The sequence below is a fragment of the Eptesicus fuscus genome, chromosome 15 (assembly GCF_027574615.1).
Source record: "Eptesicus fuscus isolate TK198812 chromosome 15, DD_ASM_mEF_20220401, whole genome shotgun sequence".
In the NCBI taxonomy this organism is placed as follows: Eukaryota; Metazoa; Chordata; class Mammalia; order Chiroptera; family Vespertilionidae; genus Eptesicus; species Eptesicus fuscus.
The window spans coordinates 77,168,204-77,186,092 of record NC_072487.1 but is presented as its reverse complement, the minus strand read 5'-3'; the positions used below and the strand labels follow the sequence as shown (position 1 = coordinate 77,186,092).

Below are 17,889 nucleotides of genomic sequence, written 5' to 3'. Positions count from 1 at the left end.
AAGGCTGTCGGTCTCTGGCAAACGTTTATTAACCCGCCTGCTTGGAAGAGCGGACGTGCTTCGGCTCGCGGTGACGGCTTTTGAACTTCTTTGATGGGCCCGACTGCTGCTGTGGCGGGGACAGAGTTGCAGTGAGCTCCCAGGCGAGCGGGTGCGAGGCAGCCCGCCCCGTCCACAGAGGAGGGTTCCGCCCAGTTTCCCTCAGAGCTGCTGGCTCATCCAAGGCAGCGCTGCGACCCCCAAACGCAGACCTTGACCTCTTCTAGCCCTTTGACCTCCTCTAGCCCCGCCCCTTCCGCACAGGCTCAGAGTGGCGTCTATGGGGGGCCTCTCGGCTCCTGCGCTGCACTCGGGCACCTGTCCGGGCAGCCGGGCTCCCGCAGGTGCAGACCCAAAGCCCCGCCCGTCAGCGCAGCCCTGGCTCCTCGCTTGCGTGTCATGAGCTTGGGGTGTTCTCTGCACAAAGGGCCGTTTTATTTTTCCAGGGAAATGGAACCATCGCTAAGGACACTGCTGCCGAGTGAGCAGCCCTGGGGGGACCACTCACCTTCCGGCGCTTGAGGGCCAGCTCCCGGGCCCCGCCCCTCCCCTCTCCGTCCCCAGCGCCCGCTTCTCTCGGGTGCCTGGGCCTCTCGTCCTCATCGGTCAGAACGTCATCAGCGCCGTCCCCGTGCTCGGCCCCTGCCGGGTCCTTTTTGGTGAACAGCTCGGCTGGAAGGAAGAGGGATCTGGTGAGGGTCGCCGCCTGTGCAGGGGCTAGGGGCACGTGGAGAAAGGAGCGGGCTGCTGGAGACGGCCAGGCCGGCCAGGGGGAGCGGGAGTGGGAGCGGAGGGAGCGGGAGGGGCAGGGAGCACATCCCGCTCACGTGGGTACAGGTCGGCCATGCTGTCGTCACTGTCACTCGGGGCTGTGCCGTCACCATCGCTGGACTCGGGCTCCCAGAAGGCTGGTCTCCGGCGGGGTGGCCGGTCACTGTCCGTCTGGTCTTCCCTCCTCCTCCTCTTGTGCAGGAGGCAGGCGGGCACGTATTCCACACCCTGCTTCTGACACTCCTCATCTGCAGAGGGGCCAGCACAGCACACGGCTCTCTCCTCGCCTCCCGTCCTCCGGGCCCGGGCCCCACCCCACTAGGCACAGAGCAGCGGAGGCAGAGAAATGCCGCCAGCTCGGTTCCTACCAGGACAGGTGAGGCCAGCGGGGGTGTGGCCGGTGGACAACAGGGCACAGATCTACTGGGCGTGAGCACCCGCCTCTGGCCGGGCCCGCCAGGCTGCAGGGGCCCAGGGCACCCGACCTGGAAACCGTGCCGGCCTGTCACCGGAGGCAAGCACAGTGGCTCATGGAATGGGTGCCCCTCTGTTGACCTCTGGCCGGAGCACAGGGCAAGAACGGGGATGGAAGGATGGAGCTCACTGTCCCTCCTGCACTGAGGACTCCCCGGCCCTCCATCAGCACCGGCCTCCCCAGTGCAGTGCAGCTCCCCGGGGGCCTGGCTCTCACTCCCCCCAACTCCTGTCACCATCCATGGGGTGGACGAGCCTGCTGGGGTCATTGCCCACTTCTGACCACCTCCAGGACCCGATCCCCTCTCCGTCTCTGCCACCCACTCCGGCCTCGGCACGGCCAGAACCCCCACAGGGCATCCCCTCAGCCCCCTTGGCCAGGCGCCCTCGCCCCACGCAATGCCTCCCCATGCTCTCTCTGCCCGCGGTTCAGCCTCGTAGTGACTCTCACTGATGGGGAACCAGCCCAGCCCCCCGCCCCTCCTGCCCCCCGGGCCGCTGCCCATGACCAGAGGACCAGCCCCTTCCGGCGCCGGCACAGGCTTTGTGGGGCCGGTTTGTGGGCCAGAGACGGGGTGGAAAGCGACCCTCCCGCCCCAGGGGAGGGCGGTCTCTGCTGCACAGGAAGCAGGACAGCCTCCGGCCTCCTCGTCCCGTCTTCCCATCCATCCCACCTGACTGCCCCTGCCTGGCCCTCCTCCCCGCCTCCGGCTGCGGCCTCTGCCCTCCAGCCTGGCTGTCCCCGCCTCGGACCAGCTGCCTGTCTCATCTCCAGCTCACCTTTCTCTCACCTCCCCTTGGCATCTGATAAGAGTCCCTCCTTCCTCTCTGCCCGACACCCGGGTCCTCCCACCTTCCCAGGGCTCCTTGGTACCCAGGCCCCACTCTGTCCCTTCTCAGCGGGCTCCGTGGATGCCAAAGCCACGTCTGTGTCAGTGATTTGCATCACCTGAGAGCTGGTCCATGTCAGTCCAACAGCCACGTCCCTGTCACACCTCCCATTTAAAGTGCTCGGGTTTCACTTTCAATTTCCCCCGAAGCCTATTCAGACCCCACGCTCCTAACTTCATGGTGCCGCTGTCACCTACCAGTTCTCAAGTCGGGAACTTCCTGCCCCGCCGCCTCCTCCTCATCTGGCAACCCCACCGCCAGGTTAGAACCTGTCCACAGCGTTCCGCCCTCCCTGCCCACACCTGGTGACCCCGGGGAGCCCGCAGGACCCACTCCCCTCCCTCTTCCACTCCTCGCCGCCGCCCCTCTGCCCCCAGAGGAAAGGGGTGGAGACGCACCGGTCACGCCAGTCCCTGCTTCACCCCCACCCCGTTCACGCATCCGGCGGCACGTGCTCCTGACCACGGCCTCCAAGGCCCTCTGTGCTCCCGCCCCCCCCCACACTTTCTCCCCCTCTAGTGCGTGATGGCACCCGGAAGGCAGGTCCTGCAGGGCCTCCCACGCCCAGCCTGGGACCTGGCCCAGATCCTGTCCTCTTCCCGCTGAGTCAGGCAGGCCCTCCTGGCTGCCCAGCGCCCCTCAAGCACTGAGCACAACCTGCCCTTACTGCGCAGGTCCTCCAACCGCGCCCTTCACTGTACGTGGACGAGAGGCCGCAGGAGCTTCTCTCTAGTTCAGGTCAACTGAACCTGCCGAGCAGTGAGTGAGGGGCAGTTCTGGGAGCCGGCAATCCCCCGGGCACTGCCACAGAATGGCCCAGACCACGCCTGCCCTCGAGGGGTGCGCATCCTGGGGAGGGCAGGCACGCCCCCAAACACCCGTGACCGGGCAGCTGTGCCCACCCCCACTTACATTTGCACAGAGCTTTCTGGTAGCGGCGGCCCCGCGTGTGCCGCAGCACGTGCTCCGGGGACCGGTTGATGTGCCGCAGGGTGAGTTTGCAGAACAGCTGGCGCCTAGGGGTCGGAGGGAGCTGTTTGCAGGAGCAGCACACCGGCCCCCTCAGAACCACCGAGGCCGGCGGGGGAGGGGCGCCCAGGAAGTGGTCTGGGCACCCCGGTTCTTACACGCCCCTGAGCAGGTCCACCCCGCCGGGCGGGGGGCCGCTGGGCCAGACGGACCTGGCCTCACGTTTGCTTGGCGCGTGGCCTGGCCAGCCTCCCCGACTGCTGTGCTGTGAGCGCGCATGTTGAGGACTCAGCGTTCAAGTTCACGAATGCGCGCCCGCCAGGCCATCACCTCTTCCTCGGCACAGTTTCTGTCACCCACACCCTCACCTAAACCAGTCCCCCTTAAAGTGCAAATGGGAGCCTGACCTGGAGCAGAGCCTCAGGGGGAAGCCCCGGGCGTCCCGTCCCGTAGGGAGCAGGCCAGCCTCCGGTTCCCAAAAGAGCCAACTCCGCAGGCACGGGCCTCGCAGGGACTGTCAGCTCCCGCCTCCCAGCTCCCAGGCAGTGGGCGCCCACAGACAGGGGTGGCATGTGGAGTCTCCCCGAGCAGCGGCCAGTGGCGGTGCCAGGCTGCCCCCGCCCCGGCCCGCCCGGCCCACGTACGGGTTCTTGGTGCTGGGCACGATGTGCGGCTCGAACTCGGCGTAGGCGAAGGCAGGGGAGGCGCGGGCCCGCCGCCGGTACTTCTTGCCGCTGGTGTAGACCTGGAGCTCGGGCAGGCGGCAGGGGAGCTCGTGGCCCGTCAGAGCGCACTTCACCTGTGGCGGGGGGCGGCCGGTGAGGGGGTCCCGGGGGCGGGCGGTGAGGGGGTCCCGGGGGTACCCGGGGGGCGGGGGCAGGCTGGGAGGCAGGGTAGTCCTGGGGGTCCCGGGGCGCTCGGGGGATCCCGGGGGCAGTCGGGGGGCGGGGGCAGGCTGGGAGGCAGGGTAGTCCTGGGGGTCCCGGGGCGCTCGGGGGATCCCGGGGGCAGTCGGGGGGCGGGGGCAGGCGGGGAGGCAGGGTAGTCCTGGGGGTCCCGGGGCGGTGAGGGGGTCCCGGGGGCAGTCGGGGGGCGGGGGCAGGCGGGGAGGCAGGGTAGTCCTGGGGGTCCCGGGGCGGTGAGGGGGTCCCGGGGGCAGCCGGGGGGCGGGGGCAGGCAGGGAGGCAGGGTAGTCCTGGGGGTCCCGGGGCGGTGAGGGGGTCCCGGGGGCAGTCGGGGGGCGGGGGCAGGCGGGGAGGCAGGGTAGTCCTGAGGGTCCCGGGGACAGTCGGGGGGCGGGGGCAGGCAGGGAGGCAGGGTAGTCCTGGGGGTCCCGGGGCGGTGAGGGGGTCCCGGGGGCAGCCGGGGGGCGGGGGCAGGCAGGGAGGCAGGGTAGTCCTGGGGGTCCCGGGGCGGTGAGGGGGTCCCGGGGGCAGTCGGGGGGCGGGGGCAGGCGGGGAGGCAGGGTAGTCCTGGGGGTCCCGGGGCGGTGAGGGGGTCCCGGGGACAGTCGGGGGGCGGGGGCAGGCAGGGAGGCAGGGTAGTCCTGGGGGTCCCGGGGCGGTGAGGGGGTCCCGGGGGCGGGCGGTGAGGGGGTCCCGGGGGCAGTCGGGGGCGGGGGCAGGCGGGGAGGCAGGGTAGTCCTGGGGTCCCGGGGCGCTCAGGGGGTCCCGGGGCAGTGGGCCCCCCCCGCGCACCTTGCGGGCGCCGGGCTGCAGGCGCAGGCTGGGGTGCTCGCGCAGGAAGGCGCGCACGTCGGGCGGCGGCTCGCTCATGGCCGGGCGGCTGACGGACCTGGAAGCCTGGCGTCGCTCGAACCACCTCGGGGCCGGGGGCGGGGCTTGGCGGTGCCCCGGAAGCAAACGCGGTCCGACCCCGGAAGGGCTCGCGGGGCGATGGCGGCGGCTCGGTTGCTGGGGCAGTTGCTGCGCGCCTCGGGCGCGGGGCCGGTGAGCGGGGCGGGGCGGGGCGGGGCGGCGGGGGGAGCGGGGGTGCCCGCCCCGGGCCGGGGGAGCTCAGCGGCCCCGCGTCTCCGCAGGCCCCGGCCCGCGCGGTCTGGAGGAGCGTCCTCGTGGTCCCCTCGCGCGCAGGTGAGGACTCGCCCAGGAGGGACCTGGGACACGCGCCCCGCGCTGCACGGGGCGGGGTCTGGGGGCGCGGAGCCGGGCTCTGACCGCCTCGTAGACTCGGTGCCTCCTAACGGAGCCTGACTGCGCCCGGGGACGCCAACTGACCGGCGTCTCGGTGGCCGAATGAGGGCGGGGCCAACCTGAGCGGAACCCGGTGTGTGAGACCCGGGAAAGCTCGTCTGCTCGGCAGGCGGCGTGAGGCCCCTGGACGGCAGCAGGGGTGCAGTGCTGTGCCCCCAGGAGGGCACTTTGTAAGGCCCCCGCCCAGGCCCGCTTTTCTGCCACCCAGGAGGCCATGGCGCTCTCCGGGGAAGGGACTCCTCTGAGAGCCTCAGTGCACTTTCTGTGCATCTTGTTCCGTCTCTGGATTTGTGAGCAATGAAAAAAGGGCAGCTCAGATGCCAAGATGGAGGGTTCGATCCCTGGTCAGGGAACATAATGAATGCATACATAGGTGAAACAACAAATTGATGGCTCTCCTCCCTTCCTCCCTTAAATGAGTAAATTTTTTAAAATCTCTCCCTCTCGGGAACACGCCTGAGCCTAGGCAACCCAGCTGGCTCGCTTCTACCTCCGTAACTTTGTAAATAAATTTTGTCTTTTAACTTGAAAAATAAAGAAAAGGCAAAGCTGTTACGAGAGCTCTGTGGAGCACTGTCCTGAGTTTCTATCACATTCCTGCCTCTTCAACCACGTTAGTCCACGCGGTGCATCTCGGCGCAGTAGAATACACACATCACAGCACCCTCCCGCGTGGAAGGCGTGAGGTGCGGCCATGAGTCACCCGGGTCATGGTCTGTGGCAGCCACGACCAAGCCCTGGGGCTCATTCAGTCAGTAAACATCCACTGAGTGCCACGTGCGGGGCCCTGGGCTGGACACGGGAGCTGCTAGCTGGCTCCTGCCTGCAGGTGTGGGCCCTTCCCTCCTGGATGCACCCCGTGCTCCCCGGGGCTGGCGACCCCAGGCCCGTGTGAAACTCCCTAGGGCTGGCCTGGAGGCCGAGCAGGTGCGGCAGCTCCGCAGCAGAGGCGCCTGCCACCAAAGCAGAGGACGACTCCTTCCTCCAGTGGCTCCTGCTGCTCATTCCTGTGACTGCCTTTGGCCTGGGGACATGGCAGGTAAGACTGGCCTCCGGCTCTTGTGGCTCCGAGCCCTGGACCCGCTGCCGTCTGCTTGGGCCTCTGCTGTTTCCGTAGGTCCAGCGTCGCAAGTGGAAGCTGAAGCTGATCTCAGAGCTGGAGTCTAGAATCCTGGCTGAGCCTGTCCCGCTGCCCGCAGAGTGAGTGCGGGGCTGGGGCCGGGGCCGGGGCTCCTCACCCTGGTCAGCCGTGGGGCGGGGCTGCTCCTGCTGGGGTCCTGGCCCTCAGGTGGGCGGCCCTGCTGGGCTGCTTGCTGACATGGTCGCCCTTGGGAAACTGCCTGAAATGGTGGAAAGCCTGTGGCCCTGGGTGTCCCCCTCTGCAGGCCGTGTGCCTGAGGGATCCCCAGTGCTGATGGCCCCTAGCGCAGGAACTCTTAGCTGGAGGGGAGCAGGCGTTGTCCCCTCTTAGTGGTATTTTGAAAGTGCCCCAAATGATGCTACTGCCCTAGCCCCGTGGTCGGTAAACTGCGGCTCGCGAGCCACATGCGGCTCTTTGGCCCCTTGAGTGTGGCTCTTCCACAAAATACCATGGCCTGGGCGAGTCTATTGTGAAGAAGTGGCATTAGAAGAAGTTTAAAAAATTTGGCTCTCAAAAGAAATTTCAATCGCTGTACTGTTGATATTTGGCTCTGGTGACTGAGTTTGCCGACCACTGCCCTAGAGGAACGGCTATATTCAACAAAACCTCCATTTAGGGGTGCAAACAGGGTTTTAGCCACACTGACCAAGTCCGTGGAGGAGTTCCCCTTCTGGCTTCTCATGAAAACGTGGACTGGTTGGCAGCACAGGTCAGCTGTCCCTGTAGCGGGCACTCCCTGCACCCCAGCTGCCCCCTCATCACCCACATCCTGAGGCCGCAGCGGGCTTTGTGGCTTGCAGCCCTGAGAGGGTTTGGCTTCAGCTGCACTCGTCCCCGCTCCCGCATAGCCCATTGGAGCTGAAGAACCTGGAGTACCGGCCGGTGAAGGTCAGGGGGCACTTTGACCACTCCAAGGAGCTGTACATGATGCCACGGACCATGGTGGACCCGGAGCGGGAGGCCCGGGAGGCTGGCCGGCTCTCGTCCTCGGCCCAGAGCGGTGCCTACGTCATCACCCCCTTCCACTGCACCGACCTGGGGTGAGTGACACGCAGGGAGCCTGGCAGGTGTGGTCAGGGCAGCCCTTCATCTTCCCTTCTCAGCCCCCCACCCTGGGAAGACCCTGGGGAACCCAAGAACCTAGAAGGTTGGATTCCATAAAGACTTGATTTTGTAACCCAGACATCGAGCCGGCTCATCCTGGGGGCTCTGAAAGGGGAGGTGCGAACGGTCTGTCCAGTGGCCACCTCATTCATGATGGCGCAGCAGGAAGGGAGTGACAGGAACTCTGGAGGGAGCCAGCTCAGGGAAGGTGTCCAAGGTGCCATCTGGGCCAGACTTGGCGCGAAGGGAGGGAAGAGCATTCCAGGGAGAAGAGCCAGCGCAGAAGGGCAGTGCAGTAGAGCAGCTTCCCGAATGTCAATGGACAAATGAAACCCTGGGGCCCGGTCACCCACAGCCTCCTGGTTGGGACTGGGATGGGCCCGTTGGGCTCTAGCAGGCTGCGCTGCCCGGCCTTCAGCGGGGAGGGAAGGGAGCCTGAGCCCACGCCCTGGTGGGCGTCACTGGCTGCATGCTGCAGTAGGTGCGGCACAAGGAAGGTATGGGGGTGAGGGCCCACCTTGGCTTCCCTCCAGGGGTTGGTGGCTCTTACCCATCAGGACCCGGGCACATGGCCCGTCTCCGCCGTCCTGGTTTAAGCCCTCCCGTGGCAGCACCAGTTCCTGAAGGCGCAGAAGCCAGCGTGACCCTCTCTCCAAGCCCTTTCCCGCCTGAAACCGGCTTCCCCATCTAGGCTGAGCATCCTGGTGAACAGAGGGTTTGTCCCCAGGAAGAAACTGAATCCCGACACTCGGAAGAAAGGCCAGGTACGGGGCGAAGGGGTGGGACTGTCCCCCAGGTGAGCAGGGCTCTGGGAGCCCCCTCCTTGCTGTGCCCTGAGGGACACCCTCACTTTTTTTTAGATTGAGGGAGAAGTGGACCTGGTTGGGATGGTGAGGCTGACAGAAAGCAGGAAGCCTTTTGTTCCGGAGAACAACCCAGAAAGGAACCACTGGTACTACAGGGACCTGGAGGCCATGGCCAAGCTCACAGGCACAGAGCCCATTTTCATCGATGCAGACTTCAGTACGTGGCCGGCCAGGCCAACAAGCTGTAGTCGGTTCCTATGTGCTGGGGGGGGGTGGGGGGGGGGGGACCACCTGGTCAGGTACAGGTGGAAGGTCCTGTTGAGGTGACCTGAAATTGGCGAAGTTCAAAACTACAGCTCTGGGAGAGCTGGCTAGCAAGGCCCCCAAGGAATCCGCTGGCCAAGCGGCTGGCGGGAGACCAGTGCCAACACCTACTGTCTCTGCAGAGAGCACAGTCCCCGGAGGACCCATCGGAGGGCAGACCAGAGTGACCCTGCGGAACGAGCACCTGCAGTACATCATCACCTGGTGAGTCCCCACCTCAGGTGCTCCCTGGCCCCTCCCCTTCAGAACTGCTCACCGACACTTCCTTCCAACCCAAGGTACGGACTCTGTGCGGCCACGTCATACCTGTGGGTTAAGAAGTTCCTACGCCGCACTCCTGGCACGTGACAAGATTACTGATGTAGCCTGTCCTGGGAGTCACTGAATAAATATTTCAACAGACTGGGCTTAACTGGGCCACATGCTTTCGGTATAAACAAATCATGGCCACCTGAATGAGCAAGTTCCCTGGTCGATCAGAAAAGCCAGGCGTGGCTCAGTGTTGGAGTGCGCGTACGGCTGGGCAGCAGATGCAGACAGCGTTTTTTAAATGGACCCACACACCGCAACTTGCACAGTAGTTAGTTCAAGGCCCCCGGTTTGAAAATGCACTTGCACCCTCCCAGACTTCTCGCCGGCAATAAATCACCTTCAGCCCCAAAGGCCCAAGACGCTGGCTGAGGAGAATTTTTATTACTTTTATGTACAGAAAACTCAACAGTGCACACTTAGCCCAGCTTAGTGGCCAGCTCCTTAGCCTTGGCCTTCTCCAGCTTGGCGATGCGGGCCACCGACTTTGGACCCAGCACGTTGCCTCCCCAGTGGCGGCGGATCTGCAAGGACAAGAGCAGGAGTTAGTCTGGCCCAGCGGTCCCGTTTGCACGGCTCATGAGGAGCCAGGCCGTCCTCGGGCTGAAGGCCTGATTCACCCGAGACAGGGAAGCGCTTCTTACCTCATCGTATCTGTCGTTGTAGTTGGTCCGGATGGCCTCCACCAGCTTAGCCAGAGCTCCCTTGTCTTCCCTAAGGAGACAGAGGTGTGGGTCAGACTGCTGGCCCCTTCCAGAGCGGAAATGGAGCCCTGTTGGCTCCAAACACAGCAAGCCTTTTGCCTCAGACACAACATGACCACACGGTTTATTCAGGTGAAGAAATTCGTAACCATCATCGGCAAAGGTTCAGCTAAATGTATTTATTCCTTTAAGCTAGAACATTTGCGCTTTTAAGATAAAATCCAGAGAGATGAAGTGAACTGGGGGGCAGAGCGGGGGTGGGAAGGCTGTCCCCTGCGCACACTTGGGTTTGGGGCCGCGCGGCGTACTTACGAGTTAACCTGTGTGAAGGCGACAGTGGTGCAGGTCTTCCTGTGGACGAGGCGCCCCAGCCTGGCCTTGCCCTTGATGATGCAGTAGGGGACCCCCATCTTCCGGCACAGGGCGGGCAGGAAGACCACCAGCTGGAAGACAGCGTTAGCTCAGAGTGCATTCTGACCAGGAGCCATTACCTAAGTTAGCTGGGCAGCAATTGCTCAGGGTTAAAAAGCTCATGTATTTGCACTTCAAGGATGAATTCAGTGAGAAAGTCACATCATTGCAAGAGCCACGAGGCAAGCTGGGTCCCTTGTCAGTACTGTCCTCAAACGAAAAGCTGTCAGCCCACTCTGGCCTCTTCACGTGTCAGGCTCAGAAGGAAGCTTTCTCTGTAGGCACCGACAGAGACCCAGTCTCAGTTCAGCTGCCAGTGCTCAAGGCCACGTACCTCAATGGGGTCCACGTCGTGCGCTATCACCACCAGCTGGGCCTTCTTGTTCTCCACCAGGGTGGTGACCGTGTTCACCCCTAGAACACAGCCAGTCTGCATGAGCGGGGGCCGGGGTGCTGTCCATAAAACACCTCTACACAGGGCCCAGCGGTGCCTCGGGGTTAGAGGCTCCATTTACTCTTCAGTGACTACAGATGAGGAAGCCCACACCTGACTAGTGACAGCCTGCCTCCCTCCCTCCCTCCCCCCGCCCCCCACCGCCAGGAGAAACCCATCACCTGCTCGAAGGACGGGGGGCCTCTTGGTGGGAACATCCCCTTTGCCGGCAGCTTTTTTCTCAGCCCGGGCCAGCAACCGCTGCTTCTTCTCTTGCTTGGTCTCAGGCCTGTACTTGTGGGCCAGCTTCAGCAGCTGAGTAGCTGGGGAGAGACCGCCCGCTCAGGCTCGTAGGCTAAGGGCTACCCTTCCTCACCTCACGCAACAAGGGTGAGGTGCGAGTTGCACTTCCATGCACACAATCCCTTCAGTTATGCCACCTTCAGGGTCTGGAAACTAAACAGGGAGCCCCGAATTTCAACAAACCCGTCTACCGCCCACTGCCCACTACCCAAGTCGAGACGGTAAACACGGCCGTGGGCGGGAACTCCCTCCCAGCGCTGGCCTGAAGCCACACCTACCTGTTTGGCGGTCCAGGGCCTGGGTGAACTGGTTAATGGCAGGCGGCACTTTCAGCCGCTTGTAGAGAATAGCCCTTTGCCGCTGCAGCCGAATGTAGCGGGGCCACTTGACAAAGCGGGTGAGGTCCCTTTTGGGCTGGATGTCCTGTCCTGCGAGGCAAAGGCCAGCACTGAGCGCGGCTCGCTCACCTGGTTCACGTCTGGGGCCGCGAGTGCAGGCGCATCAGCGATCTTGGTGGTTCAGCGTCATCACATCTCGCAGAGCAAACGTTCTCACATCATCTGCACGCGGCCGCCCCTCCCGGGGGGGGGGGGGGGGGGGGGCAGGTAGGAACGGGGCCCAGTTTACAGCTACAAAGTGGCAAACGGAGAATCCCCATCACGGCAGCCCCCTCCAAGCCCACCGGTAAGGACATCACCCGTCCAATAAATGCCGCTTTTCGCCGGCAGCCCTGCCATTTCGCCCCCTCTCACTCACCAATGCCAAAGTTCTTGGGCCTTTTCTCAAACAGGGGGTTGACCACCTTCTTGGCCTCCTGCTTCTTCACGACAGCAGGGGCCGGCGCCACCTTCTTCCCCTTGGCCTTCTTCCCCTTCGGCTGGGCAGAGGAAACCCAGGTAAGCCTCCGCCCCGCCAGCTCCTTCGGGGCGCCGGGCCGGGCTGGGCCCCAGACTCACGCCCACGCGGCGCGGCAGCGAGCCCGGCCCCCGGCTCGTGCATCAGCGATCTTGGTGGTTAGGGACGTCCTCACCATTGCTCAGATAGCAAATATTCTTTCACATCATCTGCACGAGCCGAGGCAGCCACGTTGTCGCGGCGCTGCCCAAAGGCTGAGGTCAGAGCTTTAGGAGGCGGACAGCGGGGACGGCCCCGTCCCACAGCGCTGCACCCCCAACACGGGGACAGTGGTCCCCTAGGGAGTCCGACTCCACAAACAACAAGCGGACTCGGAACCCCTCGCCTAAGGCCCCGCCCCGGGGCAGGCTCCAGGCCGCATCCGATCCAAACCCCGATTCGCAGCGCTTGCCGGGGAGTCTATCCCGGCCCAATGCCCTCTGTGCCAGGCCCCGCGGGGCTCTCCTCGCTCCGGGCGGTGGAGGGACCCCCGCGCGACCGAGTCCCGAGGAGGATGGCAGCGGATAGAGCCCAGGCCCGGCGCCGGCATACCGTATCACGGAAACACTCACCATCTTGGGCGACAGGAGGAGAGAGAAAGAAGAGGGAATTGTGGGAAATATGTATGCGACCTCAGAGATCGCGAGAACTGGAGCCTGCGCGGGATTTCGAATTTAAAGCGACAGCACTCCTTTCGCCGGCCCTTCGGTCGGGGGCGGTGCCTAGAGCAGGGTGGGTGGGTCTGTGAGATCGGAAGGGGCGTGGATATGGCGGCGGGACACTCCGGGTGCTGAGTGGCGCCAGGGAGCCGGCACTTCCCGGGGGGCGCTTGCTCGTCCTCAAGCCCATCCTGGCCAGGTGCCCGCCGGGCCCGAGGTCTGCGGACAAGGTGCGGGCGTTGGAGTGGCGGGGCGGGTCGCCGTGTGCTGTACCCCAGAACGGCGCGGAGACCGCCAGTTGGGTCCTTTGGCCGTGCGCCAGGCCCCGGGCCGAGCGCTGGGGCGCAGGGAGGGAGGGTGGTCCCGACGAGACCCCGGAGCGGGGAGGCTGTCGGCGCTGCGGAGCCCGGCCTAGACCTGGGTGACGGACGGGGCAGAGTCGTAAGATCCGCTGGGTGAAGAGGCGGCGCAGGGATAGGGGCGGGAAGCCCGGCAGCGGGCAGGGGGCGCTCCTGCAGGCCTCTCGCGGGCGTGTGTGGCCTGGCCTCGGAGAAGTCTGGGCTGGACCGGGACAGGGTGTTGCCGGCTTGCCAAGGGTCCTAGGATGAGCTCTCCCGGGGAGCGGGCGTGAGGCCCCGCAGTGCACGGTGTGCGAGTGGTTGCCCGAGTTTGGCAGGAAGGGAATCCCCGGAGAGCTGCACGGTCTCTGGGCCCTGGAGGGTGGTGACTGGGGATGGCTCTGCCTACATCAGACTCCGGTCCCAGGTGCTGCCTGCACGGACGGAGGCCCCGCCATGGCCCAGCAGAGAGCCCTGCCGCAGAGCAAGGAGACGCTGCTGCAGTCCTACAACAAGCGGCTCAAGGACGACATCAAGTCCATCATGGACAACTTCACCGAGATCATCAAGACCGCCAAGGTGGGTGGGGCGGCCCGTCTGCACCTGCTGGAGTGGGGACAGTGAGCCCAGGACCGCCTGCTCTGGTCCCGCGTGTCACGGAGCACCCTGGCCCCCCAGGGGGGGATAAGCTGCCGTGGGCCCTTGTCCCCATGCCGAGAACATGTGGCCGATGCTCTATCTCCTGAGCCGGATCAGCCAGGGTTTTGTAAGATAATGATGGCCAAGGGCTTACATGGTGTCTGACACCCAAGAAGTGCTCCATAAATGGTCACTTTAAAAAAGGTCCTTGTTGCCCTGGCCAGGGTGGCTCAGTGGGAGCATCGTCCTGTGCACCGAGGGCCACCAGTTTGATTCATGGTCAGGGCACATGCCCGAGGAGTGAGGTTTGGTCCCCCGTCAGGTGTGTGTGAGGGGCAACTGATGGATGTTTCTCTTTCTCTCTCTCCCTCTCTCACTCCCTCTCAAGTCAATAAAAAGGTATTTTTTAAAAATCATTCTCTTTACTTATCTGTTCCGTTTACTGAGTGCCCGAGCTGGTGACACTGCACGGAACAGGGCTCCAGGGCTCCACACCCCAAAGGGCATGGCAGGCCCTCCCTGCACCTGGCGCAGTCAGCCTGCAGGCACCCATCTGTCCTCTCCTTGGAGCAAGAGGGAAGCCGACGGTCGCCGCGGAGTGTGCTGTGCAGCCGCTGGCACCTGCTAACGTAGACTTCCTTGTCTGTCCTAGATTGAGGACGAGACGCAGGTGTCCCGGGCCACTCAAGGCGAGCAGGACAATTATGAGATGCACGTACGCGCCGCCAACATCGTAAGTCACCAGGTGCCAGGCCCGGTCCGGGCTCCAGCCCTGGGGGTCCCCGTGTGGTCTCCTGGGAGGGGGGCTGTCCATGGCAGTGTGAGGGGCGGGCAGGGAACCGGCCTCGCCCGTCCTGTAGCGCACCGTGCGGTGCCTGGAAAGGGTCGGCTCTTCCTTGTTGACGAGAAAGTTCCCTGGATTCGTTACGAGAGCAGAGGCGAATTTCTGAGTGAAACGGGACCTGCGTTTGGTCCCCTCTGACGTCACCGAACAAGCACATCAATCACTTCCTTGGGTGTGTGCCCACGGGTGGAAACAGGAAAAGCTCCCACAGGGACCGCCCAGCTGGCCGGGGAGCTGCCCCCGGGCAGGGTGGGCGCTAACGGGACAGCGGTCCCCTCTGCGGGCCCGGGGTTTGGAGGCCGAGCTTGTGCTTGCACAACCTGAGTGATTGGAGATCATACCACCAGCTCCGAGCCAGGGGCCAAGCGGGGTGGGGGCTGGGAGCTGATGCCACCTGCCGTCTCCCCTGGGCCGCAGGCGGGGTGCGGGGCGCTGTGGACCCTGCCCTCCCGCAGCTTACCGCCTGGCGCTCTCGCTTCTCACAGTGGCCCTGAGAAGGCCAGGGCCGTAGCCCCACTTTGCCGATGAGGAAACGGAGGCCATGGCTCCGGCCTCCAGCCCAGGGAGACAGGGTGCTGCACGCCCCCACCTGCCTGCTCTGGCCGTCACCACAGGTCCGAGCCGGTGAGTCCCTGATGAAGCTGGTGTCCGACCTCAAGCAGTTCCTGATCCTGAACGACTTCCCGTCGGTGAACGAGGCCATCGACCAGCGCAACCAGCAGCTCCGGGCGCTGCAGGAGGAGTGCGACCGCAAGCTCACCACCCTGCGGGACGAGGTCTCCATCGACCTCTACGAGCTGGAGGAGGAGTACTACTCGTCCAGGTACCAATAGGGCTGCACCCGGACCGCAGCCCGCAGCCCGCAGCCCCAGCTCCTGTTTTCCACTCCCCGCCTGGTCCCGCAGCAGAGCCCGGGCGGGGTCGGAGCGCACCTCCCGGTCAGAGCGTTCGACCAACAGACACTCCCACCCCCCGGGCCCTGGGCCCTGGGGCGAAACTCACAGAACTTGCAGGCTTGGCAGGCCAGAGCCAGCGTTCCTGCCCAGGGTGCCCTTGCCTCTCTTGGGACCTGCCTGTCCGAGGCTGGGCTAGTTCCTCATGGCCGCCCAGGCTATGCCCAGGGCGCCACTGCTTGCCCACCGAGGTGATTCCGTGTGGGCATCACCCGGCGCCCACACTGTGCAGGTGCGGGTGCGGGGGTCCTGGGAAGGAGGAGGGAAAATCCCAAGTAGCGGGGGCTCAGCCTTGTCCCCAGAGCCAGAGCCCCAGCCCCCTCCATGCCAGGCCCGGGCTGAGCACAGGGATACAGCAGTGGGCGCAGCCCATCACCCAGCCCTCGTGGGGCCACTTAGAATCCTGAAACCTGAGGCCTTTGAGAAGTCCTAGTCCACGTGTAACTTATGCGGCCTTATCCTCCGTTCCCGTTAGCTTGTCCGCCGACATGCAGCCCGGGCCCCCTGGTGCTCTCCCAGACAGCTGTCCCTCCCGGGGTAGGTTCCCAACGCTCCTTGCTGCCCCGTGGGAGCCGTGCAGGGGCCACGGAGGCCCAGAGCCAGCGTGCTCTGTGGTCTGGGGCTTGGTTCCCTGCCTTGGGTTCAATGTCACCCGCATGGTCCCGCCCAGCGAGGCCTCTGTGGGAAGGGTCATCATGTCACTGCCCGGCTGGAGTGGTTCTAGACTTTCCAGAGTGTCTGGAGCCGCCTCTGGTCCCTGAGACCCATCGGCTCAGCAGACTTGTGGCGATTGCCTCCTAACACACCGGCCTTCGGAGAAGAGTCCCGAGTGGGTTCCCCGTGGGGGAGCTCAGACCCTGCTGGGGACATGGCCCAGTCACACTGGTTTGGTACAGTCCCTTCGCGTACCCGTCATCCCTAAGGGCCAGGCCGCTTGAGGGTGAGAGCCAGGAGGAGCGGACCTGCCCAAGGTCACTCGGCAGGGCCTGTGGGCCAGGCTTCCCACACCTGCCCGTCAGCCTCTGGTTCGCCCACGGGTCTGGGCCTGCCTGGTGGCCCCTCCGGCATCCCGAGCTCCTCCCTCATCCGTGATGCCCCGTGCGGGCTGTGTACCCTCCCTGCTTATCCCCTGGCTGCGCCCCACCTGAGCCCCCAGTGCTCAGCCCCTCCACCCTCTGCGCCCCGCTCGCCCACCTCCACGCTTGCTCGGCCGCTTTCCACTCATGATTTGCTCTTTGTCTGCTTCTCCCTCTGCCGTCCTCGGGACACTGCTCTGACCAGGGTGGTTTCTGAGACTGAACGCTGAGGGCGGAGCGAGGGAGCAGCCGCAGGCAGGGCAGGACGGTGCGGGAGAAGGGCCGTCAGCCCCCATACCCCGAGCCCTGCTCTTCCCCTGCACCCTCACCCGCCTCCACAGCCGTGACAGGGAGGCGGGGTACAGGACCAACACCAGGGCCTCTGTTCCTGTCGCCCGTCCAGGCTGTCCCGGCCAAGGGCAGACCCAGAGATAAGACGGGGTCTCTGCCTCAGGATTCTTGCCAAGTGTGGGAGCCATGGGCTCTGGATGCGGGCTGCCACTACCGGTGACGCTGGCCGCGCCCCGCCCAGGATGGGGTGGCAGCAGGGGCTAGGACAGCCAGGTGACTCTCAGACAGGGCGGACACCTGCTAGAACAGCGGAGGGACCTGCTGGGGCCACACAGACCTGCATGGGCTGGTCCTAGACAGTCCCCCCTCCCCCTTTGAGGTGCTGAAGGACCCTGACACGGGGTCCCCATGTGCCTCCCACTCAGCCAGGCCTGCTTGAACGAGCGCCTACCCAGAGGGGAGAGGCAGGTCTGGGGCCCGGTCTGTTTTCTTAACTCTGCTCCTGTGTCGCTTTCCCTCCCTGGCGCCCCTCTGCCTGCTCCTGTCTCCCCGGGCTCTGGTGGTGGAAAAGCTCCAGTCTCTGCGAAGCTAACGATCTGCCTCTGTGCGAAGCTTACTGGAGGCTGGACCTCGACACAGACGCTGCCGATGGCCTCGCCGCCCCCCTGCGGGCGTCCCCAGAGCCCAGCGCTGGCCCCCTGCAGGCCGCCGCCGCCGCCCACTCCCACGCTAGCGGGCCTGGCCCCACAGAGCATGCCTGAGCCTCTCCGCTCTCTCCACCAGCCCCTGGGATTTAGGAACAAAATCTGGCGCCCTGCTCGGCCTTGGCTTCCGCTGGGGAGCTGCTGTGGCCTCCTTGGGAACCCCGTCGGCCCAGGGACAGCCCACCCAGGAGTGTGGAGGGAGAGTAGTTCCCCCCTATTTCCAGAGTGGCCCACTCTTCCTAGAGTCACCTCTGTTCACTACCTTCCGGGCTGCTGGGTGGAAGGAAGTCTAACAGCCGGGCAGACAGCATGGCCGATGCTGGGACCCGAGCCTGCTGTTTAAAGTGGGGAGGGGGCTCTGGGTGGACAGCCATGGCCAAGTCCACACCAGGCCTCCTGTGCAGCCACCATTCCGCCTCGCCCCAAGGGTCCCTGCGGAGCTGGGGGTGGGGGTTCTGTGGTTCACGGGAGCCCGGTGGCGGGTCCTTCCCGGTTTCGCGGCACACGTTCTGGTGGCTCATCTTTTGTGCGAGACAGCTGAATAAAAACAGCACTGCCTGTGGCTTTGGCTGGTTCTTCCCTGCTCACACCTGGCCGCCCAG

At 65.0% G+C, this 17,889-nt stretch overlaps 4 protein-coding genes and 4 non-coding genes across 11 annotated transcripts; 2 read left to right on the top strand and 6 right to left on the bottom strand.

Moving 5' to 3' along the window:
- Positions 1 to 5: 5 nt before the first annotated feature.
- On the bottom strand, positions 6 to 4,993 carry SURF2 (surfeit 2). 2 transcript variants are annotated; one of them, XM_054727009.1, is made up of 6 exons: positions 4,842 to 4,993; positions 3,789 to 3,943; positions 3,088 to 3,191; positions 867 to 1,058; positions 548 to 711; positions 6 to 109 (listed from the first exon to the last, which is right to left on the bottom strand). In XM_054727009.1, exons 1-6 carry the CDS (start codon positions 4,917 to 4,919, stop codon positions 29 to 31), a joined length of 774 nt encoding a protein of 257 aa, XP_054582984.1. In that variant the 5' UTR covers positions 4,920 to 4,993; the 3' UTR covers positions 6 to 28. The 2 variants fall into 2 exon arrangements, with proteins under 2 accessions (XP_054582984.1, XP_054582985.1); XM_054727010.1 differs by having other exon boundaries at positions 6 to 106.
- An 18-nt stretch (positions 4,994 to 5,011) lies between these two features.
- Positions 5,012 to 9,136, top strand: LOC103296152 (surfeit locus protein 1). Its single transcript, XM_054727006.1, has 9 exons — positions 5,012 to 5,093; positions 5,183 to 5,234; positions 6,260 to 6,393; positions 6,472 to 6,554; positions 7,344 to 7,535; positions 8,291 to 8,363; positions 8,460 to 8,622; positions 8,852 to 8,933; positions 9,008 to 9,136. The coding sequence occupies exons 1-9, from the start codon at positions 5,040 to 5,042 to the stop codon at positions 9,075 to 9,077; spliced, it is 903 nt and encodes a 300-aa protein (XP_054582981.1). The 5' UTR covers positions 5,012 to 5,039; the 3' UTR covers positions 9,078 to 9,136.
- Positions 9,137 to 9,402: 266 nt separating this feature from the next.
- Positions 9,403 to 12,418, bottom strand: RPL7A (ribosomal protein L7a). Of its 2 annotated transcripts, none has more exons than XM_008152491.3 (8): positions 12,356 to 12,418; positions 11,646 to 11,766; positions 11,168 to 11,317; positions 10,769 to 10,909; positions 10,488 to 10,567; positions 10,055 to 10,185; positions 9,683 to 9,752; positions 9,403 to 9,562 (listed from the first exon to the last, which is right to left on the bottom strand). In XM_008152491.3, the coding sequence occupies exons 1-8, from the start codon at positions 12,356 to 12,358 to the stop codon at positions 9,458 to 9,460; spliced, it is 801 nt and encodes a 266-aa protein (XP_008150713.1). In that variant the 5' UTR covers positions 12,359 to 12,418; the 3' UTR covers positions 9,403 to 9,457. The 2 variants fall into 2 exon arrangements, with proteins under 2 accessions (XP_008150713.1, XP_054582983.1); XM_054727008.1 differs by lacking the exon at positions 12,356 to 12,418 and adding an exon at positions 11,920 to 11,941.
- Positions 9,837 to 9,903, bottom strand: LOC114226794 (small nucleolar RNA SNORD36). Its single transcript, XR_003612905.1, has one exon. It is a non-coding gene; the product is annotated as a small nucleolar RNA SNORD36 (small nucleolar RNA).
- LOC114226792 (small nucleolar RNA SNORD36) lies at positions 10,253 to 10,325 on the bottom strand. The gene has a single exon (XR_003612904.1). It is a non-coding gene; the product is annotated as a small nucleolar RNA SNORD36 (small nucleolar RNA).
- LOC114226796 (small nucleolar RNA SNORD24) lies at positions 11,387 to 11,454 on the bottom strand. The gene has a single exon (XR_003612907.1). It is a non-coding gene; the product is annotated as a small nucleolar RNA SNORD24 (small nucleolar RNA).
- On the bottom strand, positions 11,884 to 11,958 carry LOC114226795 (small nucleolar RNA SNORD24). The gene has a single exon (XR_003612906.1). It is a non-coding gene; the product is annotated as a small nucleolar RNA SNORD24 (small nucleolar RNA).
- A 93-nt stretch (positions 12,419 to 12,511) lies between the features above and the next one.
- On the top strand, positions 12,512 to 17,849 carry MED22 (mediator complex subunit 22). Of its 2 annotated transcripts, none has more exons than XM_054727011.1 (5): positions 12,512 to 12,672; positions 13,208 to 13,359; positions 14,072 to 14,152; positions 14,878 to 15,086; positions 15,692 to 17,245. In XM_054727011.1, the coding sequence occupies exons 2-5, from the start codon at positions 13,237 to 13,239 to the stop codon at positions 15,975 to 15,977; spliced, it is 699 nt and encodes a 232-aa protein (XP_054582986.1). In that variant the 5' UTR covers positions 12,512 to 12,672; positions 13,208 to 13,236; the 3' UTR covers positions 15,978 to 17,245. The 2 variants fall into 2 exon arrangements, with proteins under 2 accessions (XP_054582986.1, XP_008150714.2); XM_008152492.3 differs by having other exon boundaries at positions 12,519 to 12,672; positions 17,155 to 17,849.
- The last annotated feature ends 40 nt before the right edge of the window (positions 17,850 to 17,889 follow it).

Excerpts from the sequence above, each read along its gene's own strand:
- RPL7A (XM_008152491.3), bottom strand. Across the intron at positions 10,910-11,167 it reads GGCCCTGGACCGCCAAACAG|CTACTCAGCTGCTGAAGCTG; the intron begins GTAGGTGTGGCT and ends GTCTCTCCCCAG. Across the intron at positions 10,568-10,768 it reads GCCCCCCGTCCTTCGAGCAG|GGGTGAACACGGTCACCACC; the intron begins GTGATGGGTTTC and ends GCTGTGTTCTAG.
- MED22 (XM_054727011.1), top strand. The coding sequence starts at position 13,237 with ATGGCCCAGCAGAGAGCCCTGCCGCAGAGCAAGGAGACGCTGCTGCAG. Across the intron at positions 13,360-14,071 it reads AGATCATCAAGACCGCCAAG|ATTGAGGACGAGACGCAGGT; the intron begins GTGGGTGGGGCG and ends TGTCTGTCCTAG. Across the intron at positions 15,087-15,691 it reads GAGGAGTACTACTCGTCCAG|CTTGTCCGCCGACATGCAGC; the intron begins GTACCAATAGGG and ends CGTTCCCGTTAG.
- SURF2 (XM_054727009.1), bottom strand. The coding sequence starts at position 4,919 with ATGAGCGAGCCGCCGCCCGACGTGCGCGCCTTCCTGCGCGAGCACCCC. Across the intron at positions 3,944-4,841 it reads TGCAGCCCGGCGCCCGCAAG|GTGAAGTGCGCTCTGACGGG; the intron begins GTGCGCGGGGGG and ends CCCCCGCCACAG. Across the intron at positions 110-547 it reads TGGCCCTCAAGCGCCGGAAG|CAGCAGTCGGGCCCATCAAA; the intron begins GTGAGTGGTCCC and ends TCCCCGCCACAG.
- LOC103296152 (XM_054727006.1), top strand. The coding sequence starts at position 5,040 with ATGGCGGCGGCTCGGTTGCTGGGGCAGTTGCTGCGCGCCTCGGGCGCG. Across the intron at positions 5,094-5,182 it reads GCGCCTCGGGCGCGGGGCCG|GCCCCGGCCCGCGCGGTCTG; the intron begins GTGAGCGGGGCG and ends GCGTCTCCGCAG. Across the intron at positions 5,235-6,259 it reads CGTGGTCCCCTCGCGCGCAG|GGCTGGCCTGGAGGCCGAGC; the intron begins GTGAGGACTCGC and ends GAAACTCCCTAG.